This window comes from Ursus americanus, chromosome 4, assembly GCF_024610735.1.
Source record: "Ursus americanus isolate L20-20 chromosome 4, mUrsAme1.1.p, whole genome shotgun sequence".
NCBI classification, from domain to species: domain Eukaryota; kingdom Metazoa; phylum Chordata; class Mammalia; order Carnivora; family Ursidae; genus Ursus; species Ursus americanus.
The window spans coordinates 6,567,989-6,587,360 of record NC_142130.1 but is presented as its reverse complement, the minus strand read 5'-3'; the positions used below and the strand labels follow the sequence as shown (position 1 = coordinate 6,587,360).

At 40.0% G+C, this 19,372-nt stretch overlaps 1 protein-coding gene across 1 annotated transcript in view; it reads left to right on the top strand.

The window, feature by feature from the left end:
- ZBBX (zinc finger B-box domain containing) overlaps window positions 1-18,652 on the top strand; it is a 91,403-nt gene extending 72,751 nt beyond the window's left edge. Inside the window, exons 17-18 of the mRNA XM_087861371.1 lie at window positions 3,611-3,868; window positions 18,555-18,652. Of these exons, the coding sequence (XP_087717497.1) occupies window positions 3,611-3,868; window positions 18,555-18,652 (356 nt within the window). The remainder of the gene's footprint in view (window positions 1-3,610; window positions 3,869-18,554) is intronic.
- Window positions 18,653-19,372: the final 720 nt, after the last annotated feature.

Here is a 19,372-nt window from a genome sequence, read left to right as displayed (position 1 = left end):
CTAAAATGGCTTCTTTTTGTTCTCACACAGGCCACACTCTCTCTTGCTTGTTACATTTAGAATTTGCTCTTCTGTCTAACCTGGGATGGTTTGTAGCCTCTTTCTCCCTCTTCACACCTTTTTCATATGATTGATTCTTTCCCATTTTTCCAGCTCAGCCCAGATGCTTCCTCCTTAGAGAGGTCTTCTGAAACCACCCTACCTAATGCCAGCCTCTTGAAACCCCTCAGTCACATTTACCTTCTTTTGTCCTTCTCCTAGATCCTATTACTAGATTAAATTATCCTACTTGTTTATTTTCTGCTCACCTTATACTTGGTTGGAAAGAAAGTGAGAACCTAGCTTGTCCTTTTCTTTGTGGTGTCCTGAGTGATGGAACACAGCCTGGCATATTGTCATCACTTAGCAAGTGTGTCTGAAGGAGTGAAGCAGGAGAGCAGGACTATGTATTGATTTGGAGTACAACTTGAGGGTAGAGGCAATGTCTCATTCACTTTTGAGTACCCTGATCCTGACACAGTGCCTGGCAATTTTAGGATTTGACAAATGATTTTGTAATTTAATTGGATTGGTTATTAATTCATAGGCTCTCAGAGTTGAAGGGGATTTAAGACCTCATTCTGTCAAACTCCTAAATTACTCCTAACTTTTGCAGGTGAAATATGAATTTGCATGTCTCAGGTCACAAGGTGATTTCTAATTCAGTGAGACTGGGCAAGTGCTTCCCAGTTTAGTCTTCTTTCTACTAACCCATACTGCTAAATAAAACGTCCATATATGTGTTAAGAACTCTTAGAAAATACGTTTTTATGTTTTATGTATAAATGTTTAGGAGAACAAGAATGTCAAAAGGCAATGATGCTTTGCAACCTTTATTCAGGAATAAAATAGTGGCTCCTTATCAGATGTTATTTGTTATTGAAACACGGTGCAAAAAGCATGTTCCTCACTGATGTTTCATCCAATTCTAATGTTTTTATTTAGACTGGCAATAAAAGTTATTGTACTAAATACCATTCAGTGAGTGATGCATACTTTCATAACCTTGTCAGCATTCTTATGCCCATTAATATAGTGCAAAGCACCCTTCTCTTTTATCTTACCAATATATGGCATGGTCTCATTAGTAGTCATAGAGCATATATTCTTTAGCTAATACCAAGAACAATTTCTTTAGTTATTTTTAGAGTGTAACTGTGGTCAGTGGTAATCTATAATTTCCTAAGATTACACTGCCAGCAATGGCACAAGTTACTCCAAAAGGAATTTCTTATGTTTATAATCTACAAACTGGACTTTTTAAAAAAATATGGAATGCTTCCTTCAATCGTTGCATTTCTCATTAGTGTCAGTCTTAACAGTGTTTCAAATCTTAACCCCGGTGATAGCATTAATAAGCTTCTACATTAATAAGCTTGTAGAAAGAATGATATACTCCCCTAAATAAACAAAATAAATAAATCAAGGACCAGATTGAAGCTTCTTCTGACTCTTTCTATGTTTTGGGGACTTTAAATTATTCTTTAAACATATTTTCCATTAAAAAGATGGTCTGTTTGCTGAATGCTAAGCGTTAGGTCTGGCCCACCCTCAATGTACATTCCTTCTTGATTGGGATCAATTAACCTCTAATACTGTGGCAACCAGATGTTGTCACAAGAGTTTGCAAAGTGTTTGTGCTCTTCTGAATCCTCTGAAGGACATCTATATTATGCTAAATTTTTATCAACTTATATTTGCCTGTGTTGGCAGAAGTCCGGGTCTTCCTCATAACGTTTTCCACTTGCTTTATTTTAATCAGAGTTCTGCATTCCTCTGAAGTTTACTTGACTGGCACAGAGCACAATACAAATAGAAGGGTCTCATGTTCTCTGTAGATGCAGAAGTTTCAATTCATATAGTTGAATTACTGTTACACTCACGTACTTCCACGATGGCTGTTCCTACCACTGTTTTATTATGTAGGAATGGCAAGATTGCTTTTTGTGTATCATGTATTTTTATGTATTTGTGTATTTTATATATGATGTACTCGTGTGTTACAGGTGAAAGGGGAAATTATTTCCAAATTCTAGCCATTAAAGTAATCCATAGGGATATTTACATTTATATGTCCTCAAACATAGATGCATTTTTGTCAATAATTTTTCTTCATAATTGTCTCTGTGTACATAGACTAAAAGGTCAGAATCTTATTTTAATTTATTCATAATTTCATTCCAACAAAAAATGTTTTCAAAATTGATTTCTGAAATGTTCATTAAAATTGGTGCCCTTTGGGACTTACCTTTGTCAGTTTTAATTGCTTAATTACACACTGCATTAGGATGCTTCTTAGAATACTAGCTACATTCAAAGTAGATTTTTAAGTTTAAAAAAAGACAAACTCAGTAGTTATTAAATGTTTAATACATGACAACTACCTGTAGTTACTCTTCTGAATCTTACATTTTCATTCGAGTTGAGTGGGCATAATGTTATAATGGCATACATTCATTCAAATCATGATTTTCATGATATTGACAATAGCGCTTCTTTAAATAATCCATATTTTACACAAAGCCCATTTGTATTAAGGGAATACAAGGTTATCTTATAAATTATTTATATTTAATATAAATATATTAATCTAAATCAGAACACTGATTTAATACATATAAAAATATACCTACACTATGAATTTCTAAATTTGTACTTTGAATATTCCCTTGGCCTTCATTAAAGAATCTTATGAGCAGTACAAAAAGATAGATATATGTATCTATCTATCAATAGGTATATGTACATAGAGAGAGAGAGAAATATAGTTATTTTGTGATAGTGTAAGATTTGAAGGGATTTTTTTCCTCCTATGAAAGAAACACACATGTTGAAGAAAACAACTAAATCAACCTTTGAAATAGGTCAAGACCAACTTGTGACTGCCTTAGTGGAACAAAGTAATAACCTGAGTTAGATCTATGTTTCTGGAACTTTTCCACTAAAGTGCCCTCCAAAGCAGCAGAAAGTGAACTATTTAGGAAAATTAGAAATATGATCTCAATTTCTTGAAAACCTGTGTTTTTCTAAAAGATTTTGCATACTAGTATTTTGTCTCCATGTTTGTCTTAATAGAAGAATGTTACACATCATCAACTAAAATTCATTAGGAAGTGCTACCATGTCTATTCTATGAGTTTTTCTCTCTTACAAGGCACAGTGTGGTATCATCTGAGAATTTAAGAAACACGACACAGTTTGGAATGTTTATGGAATAGATTATAAGATTGAACATTGGAAACTAAAAAAGATTAGATACTAAATTTGTCTTGAATTAACTTGGTTTACAGATGTTTTGTTTTAGTTAATATCAAAATTAGCTGTCTTTTTCTGAAGGTAGAAAAAAAGGGAATAATAACCCAGAAGTGTTCTTTATGACATAGGAAAGTAACTTGGGATTAAAACATTGTGGTAAACCAGAATGCATGATAATTTTGAGCCCACTTTCCCTTAAACTCTGTTGCATGACCTTAACTGCTCTAGATTTAGGGGGCTGGTATTTTATATCTTTAAGCATTCATTCAGAATTTTTTTTAAAGTTGATGTAAAATTTTTTTATTTTTCATTTTAGGCCAGATATCACAGAGACCTTCAACAGCAAATTTATCCCTTTCCAACTCTGTTAAAAAAGGCTCCAGCTGCCGTGTCTCCTCCCATCCTCGATCAAGAAGTGCAGCTGCTCGATCATTATCTAGAGCTGCTTCTGAAATTTCAGAAATTGAATATATTGATGTTACTGACCATAGTGAGCCTTTCTTAGATGACACTGCTGATGAGCAAACCTTAGACAGTTTGGAAAAAGAGTTAAATGTGCTGAGAAATCTTGCAGGTAATGCTATTTTTTTTCACTTTAGACAATGTTAACTCTGCCTTCTGCTTGATTCTTCATATCACTCTCCACAAAAACAAGGCTGTCCCTCTCCCTTATTTAACCACCAACCTTTGTGTTTGTTTCCTTGGATGTCTCTTGACATCACCCTGAGAATGTTCTAAAGTGTATGGACGCCCACACCAGAGATGGCCCCCTTCTCCTATGTAATACACAGTTAAAATATAGCATAAAGAACTTCATGTGGACAAAAAAAATAATTTTTTTCTCCTTTCTACAAATCTGCTGAGCAGCTAATCTCTGTAGCTTTTATGAAAGCAACCGCCCAACACCCTTGTTGGAGAATTGAGCTGTTAGATCTTTTAAAGAAGTATTTGTCAAATTTCAATGTGTATACAAATGCCCCGGGAGTCTTGTTAAAATTCTGGGGTGGGGCCCAGGATTCTGCACATCTGACAAGTACCCAGTTGATGTCAGTGCTGCTGGTTATCAATGTTGACCAGTTGAAGGAGAAATTATACTTGTGCATTCTCTTTCCTAAACCTCAGTGGTTGGAGTCTAGCAAATCATACCCATATCCTTGAAAGAAATACAACAAAATACTAAAAAGGAAGCCCAAATCCCCACAAAAATCTTACTCCTCCGAAAACAACCATATTATTTGATAAGCATCATTTTAAACATCTGTTTATATCATGAGTGTACATATAAAAATACATAGAAGGATGAATAGATTGAAGGAAAGACAGTAAAAATTTTATGAAAATATATTTATGCTCTACATATTTTTAAATAATTATGTTTTTACCCAGTTTAACAAAAGAAAAATTGAAGTGAAACTAAAGGAAATTGTACATTTCAGAGAAGTATTTTTTCATCACAAAAATATTAAGCGGAAATATATGAAACTGACATTTTGTACACAAGAAACAGTGGGATATTGGCAAGTTTATATGGTCTATCCTGTAACTTTTTATAAATATCCCTTTAAAAATTAAGGAAAAAGGAAAAAAGAAACACTAAACTATGAAGGCCATTTGTAACTATATATGACTTAGTTTTAGGCAATCACAATTAAATCCCTATATAAGAGGAGGACTCATTTTTTTGTTTCTTTTTTCGTTTTTTAAAGATTTATCCATTTATTTGAGAGAGAGAGAGAGAGCACACAGGGGAGGGGCAGCGGGAGGGAGAGAGAAATTTCAGCAGACCTCATTAAGCCAGTGAGCCCGAGGGCGGGCTTGATCCCCATGACCCTGAGATAAGGACCAGAGCAGAAACTAAGAGTAGGAGGCTCACCTAGGCACCCCTGTTCTTTTTTTTTAACGTGTGATTATAATTGTATTTTATACAAAAATTATATATATAAATACATATATAAATTACATTTATGTAATTGAATATATTGCTATTTTTTTTTCGTTTTTGAGGTTTCCTTTTCTTTTCTTTTTCTTAGTAAAAATTCATATTACATTAAATGACCAGAACTAGCATTTTCATTATGACTTTCCAATTTTGAGCCTTTTATTTTGATTCTTTTGTAGAAGATTTGATTGTGGAAATCTTGAGAATGCCTGTTTCATCTTTATGTTCGATTGGCAAGTTAGCTAGCTTAATTTAGTGGATCATAGTTTTTTCCTCTGCACTTAGTAGACATTTCTCAACTGTCTTCCGTCCCTGATTTTTGATACTAGTTAGTTTAGCACAGTTTTCCCTGTTAACTTTTGGTTAAATATATTTATTTATTTATTTTCTTTCAGGCCTTAATTTTTCATTTATTTTTTATAGTAATATTTTTTTATTATATTATGTTAGTCACCATACAGTACATCCCTGGGTTCCGATGTAAAATTTGATGATTCATTAGTTGCGTATAACACCCAGTGCACCATGCAATACGTGCCCTCCTTACTACCCATCATCAGCCTATCGCATTCCCCCACTCCCCTCCCCTCTGAAGCCCGCAGTTTGTTTCTCAGAGTCCATAGTCTCTCATGCTTCATTCCCCCTTCTGATTGCACCCCTTTCTTAATCCCTTTCTTCTACCAATCTTTCTAAATCTTATGTTCCATAGATGAGAGAAACCATATGATAATTGTCTTTCTCTTCTTATTTCACTTAGCATTATCTCCTCCAATGCCGTCCAGTGTTGCAGCAAATGTTGAGAAATCATTCCTTTTGATACCTGAGTAAATTCCATTGTATAAATGGACCACAGCTTCTTTTTTTTTTAAGATTTTATTTATTTATTCGACAGAGATAGAGACAGCCAGCAAGAGAGGGAACACAAGCAGGGGGAGTGGGAGAGGAAGAAGCAGGTTCATAGCGGAAGAGCCTGATGTGGGGCTCGATCCCATAATGCCAGGATGACGCCCTGAGCTGAAGGCAGACGCTTAACCGCTGTGCCACCCAGGCGCCCCTGGACCACAGCTTCTTAATCCAATCATCTGTTGAAGGGCATCTCGGTTCCTTCCACGATTTACCTATTGTGGACATTGCTGCTATGAACATTGGTGTGCATATGGCCCTTCTATTCACTACGTCTGTATCGTTGGGGTAAATACCCAGTATTGCAATGGCTGGATCATAGGGTAACTCAATTTTTAACTTTTTAAGGGACCTCCACACTGTTTTCCAGAGTGGCTGTACCAACTTGCATTCCCACCAACAATGTAGGAGGGATCCCCTTTCTCCACATCCTCTCCAGCATTTGTTGTTTCTTGCCTTGTCAATTTTTGCCATTCTAACTGGTGTAAGGTGGTATCTTACTGTGGTTTTGATTGGAATTTCCCTGATGGATAATGATTTTGAACACTTTTTCATGTGTCTGTTAGCCATTTGTATGTCTTCATTGGAAAAGTGTCTGTTCATATCTTCTGCCCACTTTATGATTTGTTTATTTGTTTCTCACGTATTGAGTTTGAGAAGTTGTTTGTAGACCTTGGATACCAGTCTTTTATCTGTAGTACCATTTGCAAATATTTTCTCCCATTCCGTGGGCTCCCTCTTAGTTTTTTTGACTGTTTCCTTGGCTGTGCAGAAGTTTTTATCTTGATGAAGTCCCACAAGTTCATTTTATCTTTTGTTCTCTTTCCTTTGGAGATGTGTCATGAAAAAGGTTGCTGTGGCCGATGTCGTAGAGGTTGCTGCCTATGCTCTCCTCTAGGATTTTGATGGATTCCTGTCTCACATCGAGGACATTCATCCATTTAGAGTTTATCTTTGTCTATGGTATGAGAGAGTGGTCAAGTTTCATTCTTTTGCATGTAGCTGTCCAATTTTCCCAGAACCATTTATTGAAAAGACTGTCTTTTTTTCCACCAGATGTTTTTTCCTGCTTTGTCAAAGATTAGTTACCCAAAGAGCCGAGAGTCCATTTCTGGGTTTTCTATTCTATTCCATTGGTCTATGTGTCTGTTTTTGTGCCAGTATCATACTGTCTTTGTGATCACAGCTTTGTAGTACAGCTTGAAATCCGGCATTGTGGTACCCCCAGCTTTGTCTTTCCTTTTCAACACTTCCTTGGCGATTTGGGGCCTTTTCTGCTTCCACACAAATTTAAGGGCTGTTTGTTCCAGTTCTTTGAAAAATGTCATCGGTATTTTGATCAGGATAGGATTAAAGTGTACATTGCTCTGGGTAGCATGGACATTTTAACTATGTTAATTCTAACGATCCATGAGCATGGAATATTTTTCCATCTTTTTGTGTCTTCTTCAATGTTTTTTGAGAATGATTTGTAGTTTATAGAATATAGGTCCTTTACATCTCTGGTTACATTAATTCCAAGGTAACGTATGGTTTTTGGTGCTATTGTAAATGGAATGGATTCCCTAATTTTTCTTTCTTCAGTCTCATTGTTCGTGTATAGAAATGCAACTGATTTCTGAGCATTGATTTTATATCCCACCATGTTACTGAATTGCTCTATAACTTCTAATAGTTTGGGAGTGGATTCTTTTGGGTTTTCCATATAAAGTATCATGTCATCTGCAAAGAGAGACATTTTGACTTCTTGTTTGCTGAGTTGGATACATTTTATTCCTTTTTTTTGCTTGATTGCTGTTGCAAGGACTTCTAGTACTATGTTGAATAATAGTGGCAAGAGTGGGCATCCTTGTCGTGTTCCTGACCTTAAGGGAAAGGTTTCCAGCTTTTCACCATTGAGAATGATATTTACGTAGGCTTTTCATAGATGGTTATTATGAGATTGAGGAATGTACCCTCTATCCCTACACTCTGAAGGGTTTTAATCAGGAAAGGATGCTGTATTTTGTCAAATGCTTTTTCTGCATCTATTGAGAGGATCATATGATTTTTGGCTTTTTTCTTGTTGATAAAATCTATGACACTGATAGATTTGCAAATGTTGAAGCACCCTTGTGTCCCAGGGATGAATCCCACTTGGTCATGATGGATAATCGTTTTAATGTGCTGTTGGATTCTATTAGCAAGGATCTTGTTGAGTATTTTGGCGTCCATATTCATTAGGGAAATCGGTCTGTAATTCTCCTTTTTGATGGGGTCTTTGCCTGTTTTGGGGATTAAGGTAATATTGACCTCATAGAATGAGTTTGGTAGCTTTCCTTCTGTTTCTATTTTTTGAAATAGCTTTAGGAGAATAGGTATTATTTCTTCTTTGAATGTTTGGTAGAATTCCCTGGGAAAACCATCCGTTCCTGGCGTTTTGTATCTTGGAAGGTTTTTTATCACTGTTTCAACCTCTTCATAATTAATTGGCCTCTTTAGAAAATCAATTTCTTCCTGTTTCAGTCTTGGCAGTTTATAGGTTTCCAGGAGGCCTCCATCTCTTCCAGATTACTAAATTTATTGGCATAAAGCTGTTGATAAAAGTGTCTAATAAGCCTTCCAATTTCTTTGGTGTTGGTTGTGACCTCAACCTCTTCATTCATAATTTTATTAATTTGGGTCCTTTCTCTATTTTTTGGATAAGTCTTGCCAGTGGTCTGTCAATTTTTATTTACTCTTTCAAAGAACCAGCTTCTAGTTCTGTTGATCTGCTCTACTGTGCTCCTGGTTTCTAATTCATTGATTTCTGCTCTAGTCTTGATCAACTGCTTCCTTGTGCGTGGATTAGGCCTGTTCCTCTGTTGCTGTTCCAGCTTCTTGAGGTGAGAATATAAAAACTGCATTTTAGATTTTTCTATCCTTTTGAGTGAGGCTTGGATGGCTATATATTTTCCCCTTAGGACTGCCTTTGCAGTATCCCATAGGTTTTGGACTGTTGTGTTCTCATTCTCGTTGGTTTCCATAAATTGTTTAATTTGATTTTTTTTTTTTTTTTGGCTAAGTATGTCATCCTGCAGCTTGTATGCTTTATTTTTTTTTATAATGATTTTTTATTATATTATGTTAGTCACCATACAGTACATCCCCGGTTTCCGATGTAAGGCTCGATGATTCATTAGTTGTGTATAACACCCAGTGCACCATGCAATACATGCCCTCCTTACTACCCATCACCGGCCTATCCCATTCACCCACCCCCCTCCACTCTGTGGCCCTCAGTTTGTTTCTCATAGTCCATAGGCTCTCATGTTTCATTCCCCCCTCTGATTACCCCCCCTTTCTTTATCCCTTTCTTCCCCTACTGATCATCCTAGTTCTTATGTTCCATAGATGAGGGAAATCATATGATAGTTGTCTTTGTCTGCTTGACTTATTTCACTTAGCATTATCTCCTCCAGTGCCGTCCATGTTGTAGCAAATGTTGAGAACTCGTTCTTTCTGATAGCTGAGTAATATTCCATTGTATATATGGACCACAACTTCTTAATCCAGTCATCTGTTGAAGGGCATCTCGGCTCCATCCACGATTTAGCTATTGTGGACATTGCTGCTATGAACATTGGTGTGCATGTGGCCCTTCTCTTTACTACGTCTGTATCTTTGGGGTAAACACCCAGTAGTGCAATGACTGGATCATAGGGTAGCTCAATTTTTAACTTTTTAAGGGACCTCCACTCTGTTTTCCAGGGTTGCTGTACCAACTTGCATTCCCACCAACAATATAGGAGGGATCCCCTTTCTCCACATCCTCTCCAACAATTGTTGTTTCTTGCCTTGTCTATTTTTGCCATTCTAACTGGCGTAAGGTGGTATCTCAGTGTGGTTTTGATTTGAATTTCCTTGATGGCTAATGATTTTGAACCTTTTTTCATGTGTCTGTTAGCCATTTGTATGTCTTCATTGGAAAAGTGTCTGTTCATATCTTCTGCCCATTTTTTGATTTGTTTATTTGTTTCTCGTGTATTGAGTTTGAGAAGTTGTTTGTAGACCTTGGATACCAGTCCTTTATCTGTAGTGTCATTTGCAAATATATTCTCCCATTCCGTGGGCTGCCTCTTAGTTTTTCTGACTGTTTCCTTGGCTGTGCAGAAACTTTTAATCTTGATGAAGTCCCATAAATTCATTTTATCTTTTGTTTCTCTTGCCTTTGGGGATGTACCATGAAAAAGGTTGCTTTGGCCGATGTCGTAGAGGTTGCTGCCTATGTTCTCCTCTAGAATTTTGATGGATTCCTGTCTCACATCGAGGTCTGTCATCCATTTGGAGTTTATTTTTGTGTATGGTGTGAGATAGTGGTCAAGTTTCATTCTTTTGCATGTAGCTGTCCAATTTTCCCAGCACCATTTATTGAAGAGACTGTCTTTTTTCCACCAGATGTTTTTTCCTGCTTTATCAAATATTAGTTGCCCAAAGAGCTGAGGGTCCATTTCTGGGCTCTCTATTCTGTTCCATTGGTCTATGTGTCTGTTTTTGTGCCAGTACCATCCTGTCTTTGTGATCACAGCTTTGTAGTACAGCTCGAAATCTGGCATTGTGATGCCCCCAGCTTTGTTTTTCCTTTTCAACAGATCCTTGGAGATTCGGGGCCTTTTCTGTTTCCATACAAATTTAAGGACTATTTGTTCCAGTTCTTTGAAAAATGTCATCGGTATTTTGATCGGGATAGCATTGAAAGTGTAGATTGCTCTGGGTAGCATGGACATTTTAACTATGTTAATTCTTCCGATCCATGAGCATGGAATATCTTTCCATCTTTTTATGTCTTCCTCAATGTCTTTCAAGAGTGATTTATAGTTTCTAGAATATAGGTCCTTTATGTCTCTGGTTAAGTTAATTCCAAGGTAACTTTGGTTTTTGGTGCTATTGTAAATGGAATGGATTCCCTAATTTCTCTTTCTTCTGTCTCGTTATTCATGTACAGAAATGCAACTGATTTCTGAGCATTGATTTTGTATCCCACCACGTTACTGAATTGCTCTATAACTTCTAATAGTTTGGGAGTGGCTTCTTTGGGGTTTTCCATATAGAGTATCATGTCATCTGCGAAGAGAGACATTTTGACTTCTTCTTTGCCGATTTGAATACCTTTGATCCCTTTTTGTCGTCTGATTGGTGTTGCAAGGACTTCTAGTACTATGTTGAATAATAGTGGCGAGAGTGGGCATCCTTGTCGTGTTCCTGATCTTAAGGGAAAGGCTTCCAGCTTTTCCCCATTGAGAATAATATTTGCAGTAGGCTTTTCATAGATGGCTTTTATGAGATTGAGAAATGTACCTTCTATTCCTACACTCTGAAGGGTTTTAATCAGGAAAGGATGCTGTATTTTGTCAAATGCTTTTTTGGCATCGATTGAGAGGATCATATGTTTCCTGAGTCTTTTCTTGTTGATATGATGTATCACGCTGATTGATTTGCGAATATTGAACCACGCTTGCATCCCAGGTATGAATCCCACTTGATCGTGATGGATAATCCTTTTAATGAATTGCTGGATTCTATTAGCAAGTATCTTGTTGAGGATTTTGGCGTCCATATTCATTAGGGAAATCGGTCTGTAATTCTCCTTTTTGAGGGGGTCTTTGCCTGGTTTGGGGATCAAGGTAATATTGGCCTCATAGAATGAGCTTGGTAGCTTTCCTTCTGTTTCTATTTTTTGAAATAGCTTTAGGAGAATAGGTATTATTTCTTCTTTGAATGTTTGGTAGAATTCCCCAGGAAAAACGTCCAGGCCTGGAGTTTTGTTATTTGGAAGGTTGTTTATCACTGATTCAATTTCTTCATAATTAATTGACCAGTTTAAGAAATCAATTTCTTCCTGTTTCAATCTTGGTAGTTTATAGGTTTCCAGGAAGGATTCCATCTCTTCCAGATTGCTTAGTTTATTGGCATATAGCTGTTGATAAAAATTTCTAATAATCCTTCCAATTTCAATGGTGTTCGTCGTGACCTCTCCTTTTTCATTCATAATTTTAATAATCTGGGTCCTTTCTCTTTTCTTTTGGATACGTCTTGCCAGTGGTCTGTCAATTTTATTGATTCTCTCCAAGAACCAGCTTCTAGTCCTGTTGATCTGCTCTACTGTACTTCTGGTTTCTGCTTGATTGATTTCAGCTCTAATTTTGGTCAACTGCTTCCTCGTGTGTGGATTAGGCCTGTCCCTCTGGTGCTGTTCCAGCTTCTTGAGGTGAGAATATAAAAACTGCATTTTAGATTTTTCTATTCTTTTGAGTGAGGCTTGGATGGCTATGTATTTCCCCCTTAGGACTGCCTTTGCAGTATCCCATAGGTTTTGGACTGTTGTATTTTCATTCTCATTGGTCTCCATAAATTGTTTAAATTGATTTTTGATTTCCTGGTTTATTGAGTCATTCCTGAGCAGGATGGTTCTTAGTCTCCAAGTGTTTGAGTTTCTTCCAAATTTTTCCTTGTGGTTGAGTTCCACTTTCAGAGCGTTGTGGTCTGAGAATATGCAGGGGATAATTTCAATCTTTTGGTATCGGCTGAGACCTGTTTTGTGTCCCAGAACATGGTCTATTCTTGAGAATGTCCCATGGGCATTAGAATAGAATGAGTATTCTTTGGTTCTGGGGTGTAGTGTTCTATATATATCTATGAGGTCCAACTCGTCGAGTATGGCATTCAAAGCCTTTGATTCTTTGCTTAGTTTTTGCCAGGGTGTTCTATTTCTGAGAGTGGAGTGTTGAGGTCCCCTACTATTAATGTATTTTTATTTATATGTCTCTTTATTCTGGTTAAGAGTTGGCTTGTGTATCTTGCTGCTCCCCTGTTGGGGGCATATATATTTATAATTGTCATATCCACTTTTGAATACTTCCTTTAAGAATAATATAGTGCCCTTCTGCGTCTCTAACTATAGTCTGTAGTTTAAAATCCAATTTATCTGATATGAGAATTGCTACCCCAGCTTTCTTTTGAGGTCCATTTGCGTGAAAGATGGTACTCCATCCCCTTACTCTCAGTCTGAATGCATCTTTGGGTTCGAAATGAGTCTCTTGTAGACAGCAAATGGATGCGTCGTCTCTTTTTATCCAATCTGCAACCCTGTGTCACTTAAGGAAGAATTTAAGCCATTAATATTAAGACTGAGTACTGAGAGATATGCTTTTAATTCTGCCATGTTGTCAGTAAAGTCTTTGTATTGGCTGTGACTTTCTGTTCTGTATCACTCTTGGGGCCTTTTTACTTTTATAGAACCCCCCTTAATATCTCCTGTAGGGCTGGTTTCGTGGTTACGAAATTGGTTAGTGACTGGCGATTCTGAAATGTCTTTATTTCTCCATCAATTCTGAATGACAGCCTTGCTGGATAAAGGATCCTTGGCTGCATGTTTTTCTCTGAAAGAGCTTTAAAAATGCTCCCCCAACACTTTCTCTCATTCCAGGTCTGTGTAGACAGGTCTCACGTAATTCTGATGCCTTTGCCTTGGTACATGAGAAATTTCTTTGTCCTGGCCACTTTCAATACTGTATCCTTGGATCTAATATTTGCGAAATGCACTATGACGTGACGTGGCATAGGTTTGTCGTGGTTGAGCTTGGGAGGGGTCCTCTCTGCCTCTTGGACATGAATGTTTGTTTCCCTTGCTAGATTAGGGAAGTTTTCAGCTACAATTTGTTCAAATATCTCTTCTAGACCTCTGTTTTTCTCCACCCCCTCGGGGATGACGATGATTCTAACATTGGATCGTTTCGTTGAGTCAGTAATCTCCCGTAGCCAACATTCGTGGACGTGGATTTTTTTAAAAGCATCTTCTATTTTCATTTTTTCCTCTATTAACCCATCCTCCAATTCACTAACCCTTTCCTCTGCTTCAGTGACCCTGGCCGTCAGAGCCTGTAGTTTTGCCTGCATTTGGCTCATAGAATTTTTAATTTCTGTCAAATTCGCTCTCATTTCTGACCTTAGGGATTCTATATTCTCAGAAACCTTTTCATTAATACTTTTTTCAATTCTGCTCATAATTTTGACCATCGTTACTCTGAATTCCATTTCTGATAATTTGGTTACATCCATATCCATTATTTCTGTGGCAGAGGCCACAGACTCACTGTCTTTTCTTTGCTGGGGGGGGGGCTTCTTCTTGTCATTCTGATGAGGAGATGTTGCGGGGTTGTCCAGAGCCCAAATTATTGACTGGGTCCCAGGCCGTGCCCCTTGTTTTATAGGGATCTTAGAGATGTGGGCTGCTTCTTTAAAGATTTTATTTATTTATTTATCTAAGAGAGGGAGACAGACAGTCAGCAAGAACGGGAAATAGAAGTAGGGGAGTGGGAGAGGAAGAAGCAGGTTCCCAGTGGAGGAGCCCGATGAGGGACTCCTTTCCGGAACGCTGGGATCACGCCCTAAGCCGGAGACATGCGCTCAATGACTGCGCCACCCAGGCGCCCCCGGGTTGTGGGCTTCTTGATTTTTCAGCCTGCCTTCTGTGTTCTGGGGTAGGGGCCTGCCGCGCCGATACTCAGGCAACCCTGTTTGGGTAGAGTCTCCGTGTCCCCCGCAAGGGGGGATGGGGATGGGCACGCTGTGAGCCGGTATTTCCAGGCTTTTGTTCTCTGGCTGCTTTCCCTGGCAGTCGGCTATGCCTCTTCTGAGAGTCAGAGCCGCAGAGGCTGCATTGTCACAGAACAGAGGGATTGCGGCCCATTCTCCACTGATGTTCTGGCCACTTTAACTCTGTTGCTGTTGGTGCTGCTCAACCCTGCAGCATCCTGGGATGTGCACCCCACACCCGGCGTCCCTGCCCTCACGTCCAGGGCCGGCGCGTCTCTGTCCTTTGTGTTTCTAATGCCGCCAGCCACCGGCTGCCCCGCGCGCTCCCGGGTCTCCTGGTCTAAGTCTATGCCCGGTGAGCACACCTCGATTGCGGAGTTCCGTGAGAAGCCTGGTGGCGCGCGCACCCGGTTCAGGGTCTCAGTCTGCTGTTTCACGGGTGCCGACCGCAAGTCCGCCCGCTCCCCCGTGCAGGTGGCCCGCCAGCCGCCAGCCGCCCTGCGCACGCTCTGGGAGCTCCCGGTCTCAGTCTGGATCCCGTGAGCACACCGGGATAACGGTGTTCCGTGAGATGCCTGGTGGCGCGCATTCACGGCTCACTGTCAGTCCACTTTCTCGTGGGTGCCCACCATGGGTCCGCCCGCTCCCCCGTGCAGGTGGCTGCCGTTTCCCGGTGCCCAAACGCGGCGGCTCCCTCCCCCTTCTGTTTATCTTCCGATATCTGTGCGCTGTTTTACGGCTCCCCTCTTGGTACCTCAATACTCAGCGCTGGAGATGTTCATTTGTAGAGATCCAGATGTATCTTCCTGCGTCTCAGGCTGATTCTGTGGTTATTTAGGCTGGTCTGTTACCTATCCAGCTCAACTCAGGGGACCGGCTGAAAAAGGGGTCCCCTACTCCTCTGCCATCTTAACTCCTCTTGTTTAATTTGATTTTTGATTTCCTCATTTATCGAATCATTCCTGAGCAGGATGGTTCTTAGTCTCCAAGTGTTTGAGGTTCTTCCAAATTTTTCCTTGTGGTTGAGTTCCAATTTCAGAGCGTTGTGGTCTGAGAATATGCAGGGAATAATTTCAGTCTTCTGGTATCGGTTGAGACATGTTTTGTGACCCAGAACATGGTCTATTCTTGAGAATGTTCCATGGGCATTAAAATAGAAAGAGTATTCTTTGCTTCTGGGGTGTATTTTTCTATATATATCTTTGAGGTCCAACTCCTCATGTATGGCATTCAAAGCTCCTGCTTCTTTGTCCATTTTCTGCTTAGGTGCTCTCTATTGCTGATAGTGGAGTGTTGAGGTCCCCTACTATTATTGTATTTTTATCTATATGTCTCTTTATTGTGGTTAAGAGTTGGCTTGTGTATCTTGCTGCTCCCCTGTTGGGGGCATATATATACTTATAATTGTCATATCCACTTGTTGGATACATCCTTTAAGAATAATATAGTGCCCTTCTGTATCTCTAACTATAGCCTTTAGTTTAAAATCCAATCTATCTGATATGAGAATTGCTACCCCAGCTTTCTTTTGAGGTCTATTGGCATGATAGATGGTATTCCATCCCTTTACTTTCAGTTTGGATGTATCTTTAGGTTCAAAATGAGTCTCTTGTAGAGAGCAAATGGATGGGTCATGTTTTTTTTTTATCCAATCGGCAACCCTGTGTCAGTTTATGGGAGCATTTAGGCCATTTACATTGAGACTAATTATTGAGAGATATGATTTTAATGATGCCATGTTGCCTGTAAGTCTTTGTTTCTATAGATTGTGACTTTCTGTTCTGTATCACTCTTAGGGTCTTTTTACTTTTATAGAACCCCCCTTAATACCTCCTGTAGGGCTGGTTTCGTGGTTATGAAATTGGTCAATGACTGGCGATTCTGGAAGGTCTTTATTTCTCCATCAATTCTGAATGACAGCCTTGCTGGATAAAGGATCCTTTTCTGCATGTTTTTCTCTGAAAGAGCTTTAAAAATGCCTCCCCAACCCTTTCTCTCATTCCAGGTGTAGACAGGTCTGACATAATTCTGATACCTTTGCCTTGGTACGTGAGAAATTTCATTGCCCTGGCCGCTGTCAATACTGTAACTTTGGATCTAATATTTGTGAAATGCACTATGACGTGACGTGGTGTAGGTTTGTCCTGGTTGAGCTTGGGAGGGGTCCCCTCTGCCTCTTGGACATGCATGCTTGTTTCCTTTGCTAGATTAGGGAAGTTTTCAGCTACAATTGCTTCCAACATCTCTTCTAGTCCTCTGTTTTTCTCCACCCCCTCGGGGATGCTGATGATTGTGACATTGGAACGTTTCATTGAGTCAGTAATATCCCATAACCTACATTTTGAAATTGGATTTTTGGAGCCAATTTTCTATTTTAGCTTTCTCTTGTACTAACCCATCCTCCAATTCACCAATACGTTCTTCTGCCTCATTTACCCTGGCCATCAGAGCCTCTAGGTTTTTTTTTTTTAAAGATTTTATTTATTTATTTGACAGAGATAGAGACAGCCAGCGAGAGAGGGAACACAAGCAGGGGGAGTGGGAGAGGAAGAAGCAGGCTCATAGCGGAAGAACCTGATGTGGGGCTCGATCCCAGAATGCCGCAATCACACCCTGAGCCGAAGGCAGACGCTTAACCGCTGTGCCACCCAGGCGCCCCAGAGCCTCTAGTTTTGACTTCATTTGATTCATGGAATTTTTAATTTCTGCCAGATTCACTCTCATTTCCACCCTTAGAGATTCTATATTCTCATTAACATTTTTGTTAATACTTTTTTCAAGTCTACACATCATCTTGCCCATTGTTACTCTGAATTCCATTTCTGATAATTTGGTTATATCCATATCCATTAGTTCTGTGGCAGAGGCCACAGACTCATTGTCTTTTCTTTGCTGGGGGAGATTTCTTCTTCTCGTCATTCTAATGAGGAGAGGTTGCAGGGTTGTCCAGAGCCCAAATTATTGACCAGGACCCAGGCAGTGCTAACTTGTTTTATAGGGACCTTAGGCATGTGGGCTTCTTGCTTTTTCAGCCTGCCTTCTGGAGGGGGGCCTGCTGCTCCGATACTCGGGCAACCCTGTGTGGGTAGAGTCTCCATATCCCCTGGGATGGGGAATGTGGATGGGCACACTGTGAGCCTGTAATTCCAGGCTTTTGTTCTCTGGTGGCTTTCACTGGTGGTATGCTGTGCCTCTTCTGAGAGTCAGAGCAGCAGTAGCCGAATCTCAGCCTCTGTCTCAGAACAGAGGGATCGTGCACCATTCTCCACTGGTGTTCTGGCCACTTTAACTCTGTTTCTATTGGTGCTGCTCAACCCTGCACCTTCCCGGCATGTGCGCCCCACACTCGGCATCCCAGCCCTCACTTCTAGGGCCGGCACATCTCTGTCCTTTGTACTTCTAATACCACCAGCCGCCAGCCACCAGCTGCCCCCACGTGCTCCAGATCTCCGTTTCAGTGTGGTTCGCACGTGCTCCGGAGCTCCGTTTCAGTCTGGTCACATGCATTCCCTGGCTCAAGGTCTCAGTCTGCTCTCTAGCAGGTGCCAGTCCGAGAGTCTGCCCGCTTCCCAGTGCAGGTGACTACGCTTTCTGGCGCCCAATGGCGGCGGCTCCCTCCCCCTTCCATTTGTCATCCGATAACTGTGCGTGGCTTCATGGCTCCCTGCTTCGTACCTCAATACTCAGTGCTGGAGATGTTCATTTGTAGAGATCTAGATGTATCTTCCTGCATCTCAATCTGATTCCGTCTATGTTCAGGATGGTCTGGTACCTATCCAACTCGACTCAGGGGACCGGCTGAAAAAGGGGACCACTACTCCTCCACAATCTTAACTCCTCCTCTGTCATTTGGTTTTGTTTGCAGAAACTGTCCTCTGCTGCCGCTGCCGCTGGCCCGCCTGCCCCGGCTACCTCATAGGCAGCTCCCAGCAGGCGGGATTCTACAGCACTCACCACAGATAACTCAATGGCATTTTCATTATGTTGCCACAACCACTTACGATAGGGATTCCACATTAACCAAAGTTATTGTATGTTCTAAGATGGTTCCTGTACACTGTTGTTTCTCAGATATATGTTTGTAGGCCTTACCTAAAGGTACTGTACCAACTTAATTCATGCTTCCATCTTCAGGAAGGCTGATGTGACTTGAAGGGCATTGTCCTGATACCGTTGTTTCTTAACTATAAGTATGTAGACCTTTCCCTAGGCCTACACACCCAATGTTGAATAGAGATCAGTACTGAGGAGGGTGATGTTAGTTGAAGGTGTTTTCCTGTACACAGTGTTTTATTACCAATAAGGATGGGGCACAGTCCTCGAGATTCCAGAACTTTTCATTAATGCTTCCATATTTGTGAAAGATGATGTTAATTATTAATGCTCTTCTGTAAAGTGGTGTTGTCTAGGGATAGGTATGTGGTCCTTTACTTCTGATTCCACCTCCACCTTGGTTCATGTTTCCATATGTGTGAATGGCGATGTTCGTTGTAAGGGGTTCTTTCCTGTACACTGTTGTTTCTTAGATATATGTATGCAGTGCTTTGGTGATTCACACACCCCCTATCTTCTGAAGGGATGTAGAGTCATGAGGGTGATGTTAGTTGAGGGTGGTTCCTATACACTGTTGTTTCTTACAGATATGTACATAGACCTTTCCTAATGCTTCCCCAACCACTTTGA